We start from the raw sequence: 9668 nt of genomic DNA on the forward strand, positions 1-9668 counted from the left end.
TCAGTATATTACACTATATTATACTATATTACAGTATATTACACTATATTATACTATATTACAGTATATTACATTATATTATACTATATTACAGTATATTACACTATATTATACTATATTACAGTATATTACACTATATTATACTATATTACAGTATATTACATTATATTATACTATATTACAGTATATTACACTATATTATACTATATTACAGAATATTACACTATATTATTCTATATTACAGAATATTACACTATATTATACTATATTACAGTATATTACACTATATTATACTATATTACAGAATATTACACTATATTATACTATATTACAGTATATTACACTATATTATACTATATTACAGAATATTACACTATATTATACTATATTACAGTATATTACACTATATTATTCTATATTACAGAATATTACACTATATTATTCTATATTACAGAATATTACACTATATTATACTATATTACAGTATATTACACTATATTATACTATATTACAGTATATTACACTATATTATTCTATATTACAGTATATTACACTATATTATACTATATTACAGTATATTACACTATATTATACTATATTACAGTATATTACACTATATTATACTATATTACAGTATATTACATTATATTATACTATATTACAGTATATTACATTATATTATACTATATTACAGTATATTACACTATATTATTCTATATTACAGTATATTACACTATATTATTCTATATTACAGTATATTACACTATATTATACTATATTACAGTATATATTACACTATATTATACTATATTACAGTATATTACATTATATTATACTATATTACAGTATATTACACTATATTATACTATATTACAGTATATTACACTATATTATTCTATATTACAGTATATTACAGTATATTATACTATATTACAGTATATTACACTATATTATACTATATTACAGTATATTACACTATATTATTCTATATTACAGTGTATTACACTATATTATACTATATTACAGTATATTACACTATATTATACTATATTACAGTATATTACAGTATATTATACTATATTACAGTATATATTACACTATATTATACTATATTACAGTATATTACACTATATTATTCTATATTACAGTATATTACATTATATTATACTATATTACACTATATTATTCTATATTACAGTATATTACACTATATTATACTATATTACAGTATATTACACTATATTATTCTATATTACAGAATATTACACTATATTATACTATATTACAGTATATTACACTATATTATACTATATTACAGAATATTACACTATATTATTCTATATTACAGAATATTACACTATATTATACTATATTACAGTATATTACACTATATTATACTATATTACAGAATATTACACTATATTATTCTATATTACAGAATATTACACTATATTATACTATATTACAGTATATTACACTATATTATACTATATTACAGAATATTACACTATATTATTCTATATTACAGAATATTACACTATATTATACTATATTACAGTATATTACACTATATTATTCTATATTACAGAATATTACACTATATTATACTATATTACAGTATTTTACACTATATTATACTATATTACAGTATTTTACACTATATTATACTATATTACAGTATATTACACTATATTATACTATATTACAGTATATTACACTATATTATTCTATATTACAGAATATTACACTATATTATACTATATTACAGTATATTACACTATATTATTCTATATTACAGAATATTACACTATATTACAGAATATTACACTATATTATACTATATTACAGTATTTTACACTATATTATACTATATTACAGTATATTATAGTATATTACAGTATATTACAGTATATTATAGTATATTACAGTATATTACAGTATATTATAGTATATTACAGTATATATTACACTGTTTATCTGACATTTATGTGTGTTTATTGAACATTGAACAAACATGACACAAACATGTGTACAGTATGTTAAAGTAAATCCCAGAGCGTGTCAGTATCAGAACCAGTCTTCATCTCTGTCATTGGCTTCATCCACTTACAGGTTTCTACTGAACCCAGCAGCACTTTCTGAAGACCACATGGTCCAGTTTCGCTTTTTGGGAATCCTCATGGCTGTGGCCATCCGTACCAAGAAGCCGCTGGACTTACATTTAGCCCCCTGGGTCTGGAAACAGCTGTGCTCCATGCCTCTGGGGGGGCCCGACCTGGAGGAGGTGGACCTGCTCACATACCGTAACCTGCAGGGCATCCTCCACCTGGAAAACAGTGGAATCACAGAGGACAACTTCCATGTGGTGAGACTGATGGAGAGCTGACTCACACCCTTGTTGACCCTCAGCTGATGCATATTTGATATTTTTGAGGCCTCTGCTAATTGGGCTCCAAACAGAATCAAGTGTGTTGTGTCATTAACCCATAAAAACCCAAACATCCACTGCTGACCAAAACCATCTACTGATCTAATCCACTAATCCTATCAATACGTGCAAATAACTGGTGTCAAATGCAGTTCTTTGTCTTTTCATGGTCATCAGATATGACCCATTTGGATGTTCAGCGGCTCCGTAGTTACCGTGGAAACACTGTCATCTTCTACAACGCTGATTCTCCAGTCAAGCCCATGGAGTTGGATCAATGACGGTGGATGGACACACTGGGTTTATGTTCAGCTAATGACAGATTTTGGTTTAAAAGTCACTTTTTCTTCAGTTTTGTCTATGGTTGCTATAGTAACCCTGTATTTTAATCTGAACCTTTATGAACATCTACATGATCAGTAAATTAAATATGTAGGAAAATACCAGTTTTTCACAAAAAAATGCAAAAAAAAAAAGAGATAATATTAAAATAAATGGTGATAAATCACTTCCAAAAGGTTAAATATAGAGACAAAATAATTTGCTTGACTGTCACAAAAAAAGCAGTGGGTCTTTATGGGTTAAACTAATTTCTTTCACAGTTATGTGCATAAGAGCCTAAATTACACTGTTAGATGGATTTGGGTTCTGTTTAGGCTGGAACTTCCCACCGTTGACCTCTCGTCGTCTCTGTCCTCTTTTCATTTTCTGAAGATGATCCCACTGGATTCCTTCATGGCCCACAGTGCAGATGGAAGGCTGGTACCTGTGGTTCCTGGAGGTCAGAACATTTCTCTGACTTTTGTGAACCGCACTGAATATGTAGAGAGAGCACTGGACTACAGACTGCATGAGATGGACTCACAGGTGAGTGTGTCCACGCCGTGTCACCACTACTACACCTGAAGACACCACCTCTGATGGCAGGGGCAGCGGTGGACACGAAACATGCATGATAATTATATGACCTGTTTTCAGGGATGGAGTTAGGGATTGTCATGAACTGACACTAATGGGGTTTTTGGTTCTAAAACATAGACAATATGATAATAATAATAATAATAATAATAATCATCATCATCATCATCATCATCATTATTATTATTATTATTATTATAACTTTATTTCTATAGCACCTTTAAAACTGAGTTTACAAAGTGCTATGACGGACAAAGCATAGTATGCACGGTTTGCAGAAATGAACAAAGCTAAAGAAAAGTTATTTTTGTTCTATAAATACCCTTTAAAACTCGAAAACACTCAGAGAAGGCAGAGCTCTGCTCAGGTAGATGAAGCAGCCCTCAGCTGAATAACCCTCAGCGTTCCAAAAATACCTCCAGGAAAACTGAAAAAAATCTGCACACAAAAATCTACAGATAAAGAATTTAACTACAATGTCTGTTCTGACCTTTGACCTTTCAGGTGGCAACTTAAATCCAAACCTTGTATGACTAGACTAGACGTTAATAATAAAAATATATGTGGTAAATCAAATAAAATCAGATGTGGGTTCTCTCTGGTCCTCTGGCTCCTCCCACCATCCAAACACATGCTCTGATAGGTTCATGGGTTCTCTCTGGTCCTCTGGCTCCTCCCACCATCCAAACACATGCTCTGATAGGTTCATGGGTTCATCTAAATCCCCCATAGGTGTGAATGTGACAGTGTGTTTGTCTGTATATGTTCAGTCTGGGATGAACTGGTCACATGTCCAGGGTGAACCCCGCCCTCACCCATAAGTAGCTGGGATAGGCTCCGCCCCTGTGACCCTAGTGAGGATAAAGCAGGTTCAGAAAATGAATGAATGAGTTTTAACTGACATGACATTTATAGAAAATAGAATAGAATAGAAGAGCTCTTTATTGTCACTGTCACAAGAACAACGAACATTTGTTTAGCAGCAAAAACAATGAATGCAAAAAAGGACAATACAAAATATGACACAAAATACTGAAAAATGTAAGCAATTTTTAAAAGAGTCCCATTTGAACAAATTAGATTTTTGAATGATTTTTTTTTTTTTTTTTTTACCATTTGAACTTGAGGAGAAAACTAAATCGTCGGCTAAAATGTCCTTAGGGGGTCAAATGAGTGTCCATTTGTGTCCAAAACAGTTGTCCTACAGTCACAGAAGTGTGTGTAAATAATGCTAATCCATTTGTGCACAGACTACTGATATTCTCTGACAGTGGAAGCTCTATTTTCATAAATATTGGATTTGGAATAGCACGTGGATGTGAAAACTTTTGCTGGTGGACGGACGTGACATTACCCATGATGCTCTGGTCAGTCCCAGTACTTTATTAGGAATAAACTTCTAGACTTCCTATTGCTAATTGCGCTCTTCTTCATAAATGTTGGTATTGTGGATCTAAAACAATCCCAGCTGACACAAAAACACTAAATGTGTCAGTGGACGGATGTGACATGGTTGTTGTGGATCCCATCATACTGATGCTCTGCAGCCATGTCAGCGTTTACACTAATGATCCCTGTGCAAAAACTAGGAGCACTATTATTTATTGGATAGTTTAGCATCAGACTAAAGAGGAAAGAACAATCTAGAATTGTTCTTTGTGTCTAAAAATGCTTCTTATTGTAAAAGTGTTGATGTAAACAGTGCTGTGTGCCATTCTTCATGTATGTATTGGTGGAACAGAAGCAGGATGGATCAGCACCATACTCCAGATTGAACCTGTACAAATAAAACATGTGATATGGAGGAGAGAATCTGGGAAGAAAAACTGGGGAATCCAAAAGAAGAGAAGATTTGTTTTTCAGCTCAGTTCAGTTCAAATAGAACTTGTCCATTTGTGACATGAAAATATAGCATTAATTGTGCTGAAATGGTTCATGTTTGAGCTGAAAACATAGTTCATATGAGCATCAACATGTTGAACAGAACTGAAATCCTGTCCATTTGAACAACTGTCATTTACCAACACAGAGTTCCTTTGGATTCACTGAGACTGATTTAATATGAACACAGACACAGAAGAGCTGTGAGCACATGTGAGCTGCTGTAGTCACTGTCATGAGGAACTCCTAACAGACACATTTAATGCCGATACAAACAACCATCTCTGCTCAGAAAATCATTAATTTTGTTCAACTGAAATTCCAAACAAACGAGGTTAAAGCATGGTGCTCAGACAGATGTGGTGTAGAGGACACATTAGAGTCCAATCAAACATGCTTTGATAGACTTTGGTGTGGGCGTCCCTCCACACAAACTCTGGTCTTTTCAAACACAGCGCGTCCACCTCTGTGCATTAGTGATCCCGGTGCAGCCTGTTTGTTGTGGTGGTTCCCTTCATCTGGCCTTCAGAAGGATCAAAGCTGACGTGGTGGTGGGTGTGTTGTGTCCAGGTGGCAGCAGTCAGAGAGGGCATGTCCACCATCATCCCCGTGCCCCTCCTCTCCCTGCTGACGGCCCAGCAGCTGGAGCAGCTGGTGTGCGGCCTGCCGGAGGTCTCGGTCGACATGCTGAAAAAGCTGGTGCGTTACCGTGACATCACCGAGAGCCAGCAGCTCATTAGCTGGTTTTGGCAGAGTTTGGAGGAGTTCACCAATGAGGAGCGGGTGCTTTTTCTACGCTTCGTCTCCGGACGCTCCAGGTTGCCCTCCAACCCTGCTGATATTACACAGAAGTTCCAAATCATCAAGGTCGACAGGGTAAGAGCATCACTGAGAAAATATGTCAAAAACAAACAAACAAACAAACATGTGTAATGTGATAGTTTGGGATTGTATGGGGTACAAGAACACATTTTTACAGAAGCACAAGGAACTGAAACAGACCGATGTACTGCTGTGGACCACGGTTCTAATTAGAGCTGAGAACCGTTATTTAATAAAACTGTTAAATAATAATAAATAAAATATAAACAAAAAAGAAAACCAAAAAAACAAAATTAACCTCCACAATATCTGCATTTGAATAAATACCTAAAAATATTAGAGCTGCAACCGATTAATCGATGAGGTGTTTGAAGCCAATGCAAAAATTCACAATTCAATTAATCGACTCGAATTGATTGAAGGGAAATATTCTGTCAGTTTTCCGGAACTGAAGCTTCTTTGTGCATCACAATAAGTGTCCGTGTGAAACACAAGAGTGGAACCAATGTTTAACAGCAGAGAAATGAAGGAAGCAAAGCTGCAGATTCAGGAGAACTGGGGTTGAATGATTTTTTTTGGATCACTTTGAGTCGATTAATCGGTTGTAGCTCTAGTTCTAATGGTTTTGGATTTTTCATTCTAGTTGAGTTTTATTTAGTTTTCTTTTTTTTTCTCTAATTCAGTTCATTTTAATTCGTTTTTAGAGCAGGTTTGATAGTTTTTATTAGTTTTCATTATTTTCTAAATGCTTAGTTGTAGTTCAGTTGTAGTTCAGTTGTAGTTCAGTTGTAGTTCAGTTGTAGTTTAGTTGTAGTTCAGTTGTAGTTCAGTTGTAGTTCAGTTGTAGTTCAGTTGTAGTTTAGTTGTAGTTCAGTTTTAGTTCAGTTGTAGTTCAGTTGTAGTTTAGTTGTAGTTCAGTTTTAGTTTAGTTGTAGTTTAGTTGTAGTTCAGTTGTAGTTCAGTTGTAGTTCAGTTGTAGTTCAGTTGTAGTTCAGTTGTAGTTCAGTGGTCTCTTTTCTCTTCTTCTCTGTGCTCCTATTCAAATCAATCCCAGACAGGACTCTGCTGCTTTAGTCTCCATGTTTCCAGGTAGAGTGGGGACCAGAAGACGACTGGAAACCACAAGTGAACACAAGTGACGGACCCTTAAATATCATATGGTGCCAGCAGTTAAAATTGTTTGGGGGAAATAAATCGATTTCGTATCAATCCGACGTCGACAAAGATGAAAACGAAGGGAATTTGATCCATAATTTTTATCCGTTTTAGTTAGTTTTGTAAACACACAATACACTTTCAGTTAGTTATGGTTTTTCCTTTTAATTATAGTTTTTATTTATTTCAGTTAACGAAAATATTTTTACAATTCTAGTTTTCGTCATCGTCATGAATTAAAACTAAATGAATTAGAGAAAAAAGTCCAAACTAAATAAAACTAAGCTATAATGAAAAATCCAAAACTATTAGAACCTTGCTTCAGAACTTCAGTTCCCCATCAGCTGTCTGACGGCAAGGTAAAGCATTTAAAATATCATATATATAAAATATTCTAAAGCTAGAATGTACTTAAACTGACATTGATGTTTTTTTTAGACTTTTCTAAGTTGCTCAAATACAGTTTTTGCTCGGGGCCATGTCCACAGCAGTACACGGCTTTGCGTCTGTACCGCTGTGTCATCCTGACCACGAGTTACTGCAACACCTTCAAACAATCCAGAGGAAGACTTTTAAACAGGGCTGTCAAACTCATGGTAGTTCAGGGGCCACATACAACCTGATATGATCTGCAGTGGGCCGGAGCAGTCAAATAATATAAATAATAGAATAAGAACTTATGAACAGTGTCAACTCCAAAGGGTTCTCTATGTTTTTGAGTGAAAAAAGTAAAATTCCATCATGAAAATGTTTACATCTATGAACTGTACTCGAACACAATATGAACAACTTGAAATGTCTTGAGAAAAGTAAGTGCAGTTTTAACAATATTCTGCTTCAGCTGATCATTTTAAACACATGAAAATATTTACATTTACAAACAGAGAAAAATCTGCAGTTGTCATTATTTCTCTGTTCTTCTGATAGTATTGGACTGGTCCGACCCACTTGAGGTTGAATTGGTCTGAATGTGGAACCTGAACTAAAAGGATTGTTCATATCTTAGTGTAATTTTTGCATCTCACAAATTCATCCCAGGGCCGGACTGGACCCTTTGGTGGGCCGGATTTGGCCCCCGGGACACAACAATCCTTTTAGTTCAGGTTCCACATTCAGACCAGTTCAGTCTACAGTGGACAGGACCAGTCCAATACTGTCAGAATAACAGAGAAATAATGACAACTGACAATGTTTCTGTTTGTAAATGGAAATATTTTCATGTATTCACACTGAAACAAAGTATAATTTCACTAAAAATGTGAATGAACAAATATGAACAACCTGAAATGTCTTAAGAGCAGTAAGTACAATTTTAATAATATTCTGTCTGTTATTGAATGTTTTGTGTGTTTGTAGATCCACTGTGATCTGTACGTTACAACGTACATGTGGAAATGAGAAACTGAGGCAGAATAGTGTTCAAATTACACGGATTTTTTCAGTGTGTTCATGTTATTCACATCTTTCGAAAGGATAGTTTGTAGATGTAAACCTGTTCATGATGTAAATTTACTTTTTTCGCTCTAAAACAGAGACAAGTTTGGAGTTGACATTATTTGTATATTCTTCTGTTCTTATTTCTCTGGTCGGGTCCACTGCAGATCAGATTGAGCTGAATGTGGAACTGAACTAACAGGAGTTGGACAGCCCTGCCTTGGCGGGCTGGTTTTGGTTTTGGACCCGGGTCACATGTTTGTTTGACACATGTGCTTTCAAATAAACGTCTGTTACGTGTTCTGTTGTCCAGCCCATCAACGGCCTCCCTACGGCTCAGACCTGCTTCTTCTTGCTCCGCCTCCCGCCGTATACGAGTCAGGCCATCCTGGCCGAGCGTCTGCGTTACTCCATCCACAACTGCCCCTCCATCGACATGGACAACTACATGCTGACCCACAACACCGACCCAGCGGACAGCTCCGACACCGAGGACTGAAACCACCACAGGTCATCAACAGGGTGATGAATGTATCTTCTCCGATGCCATGCATTATATGCACTGAACAGATTTTTATTCGCCAAATATGTACGGTAGTGAAGTTTATTCAACATATGTGTCTTTTTTTTTCAACAGTGTTGTAATTATTGCAGTGCTTACTCTGAATCAAAGCTACAGGGATATGGAATCAAATTTTTAAACATAGGTGAATAAGCCACTATGAAGACGTTAATGTGCCTGTTTGTTTGAAAATATGTATTAATTTAATGACCTGTCCTACGTAGACAGTATTCATGTAAAATAAAGAGTGTTTCAATAAGGATCTTGTTGTGGATTTCTGCTAACAATTGACACTCAGTATGGCAGTGTTCTTCAACCTTGGGGTCGGGACCCCACGTGGGGTCGCCTGGAATTCAAATGGGGTCGCCTGAAATTTCCAGTAATTGATCGAAAAAAACAAAACAAACAAACTTACTAATAAAAAATATATGTTGAGTTGAGAGAGACAATCACAATCCATAAAAGACA

At 34.7% G+C, this 9668-nt stretch overlaps 1 protein-coding gene across 1 annotated transcript in view; it reads left to right on the plus strand.

Annotated features, from left to right (window-relative positions):
• The window catches only part of LOC115429596 (probable E3 ubiquitin-protein ligase HERC1), a 132955-nt gene extending 123493 nt beyond the window's left edge, over positions 1–9462 (plus strand). The window contains 4 exon segments of the mRNA XM_030149190.1: positions 2113–2365; positions 3143–3295; positions 5798–6103; positions 8952–9462. Coding sequence (XP_030005050.1) covers positions 2113–2365; positions 3143–3295; positions 5798–6103; positions 8952–9137 — 898 coding nt within the window. The 3' untranslated portion in view covers positions 9138–9462.
• Positions 9463–9668: the final 206 nt, after the last annotated feature.

The sequence above is a fragment of the Sphaeramia orbicularis genome, chromosome 12 (genome assembly GCF_902148855.1).
Source record: "Sphaeramia orbicularis chromosome 12, fSphaOr1.1, whole genome shotgun sequence".
NCBI classification, from domain to species: Eukaryota; Metazoa; Chordata; class Actinopteri; order Kurtiformes; family Apogonidae; genus Sphaeramia; species Sphaeramia orbicularis.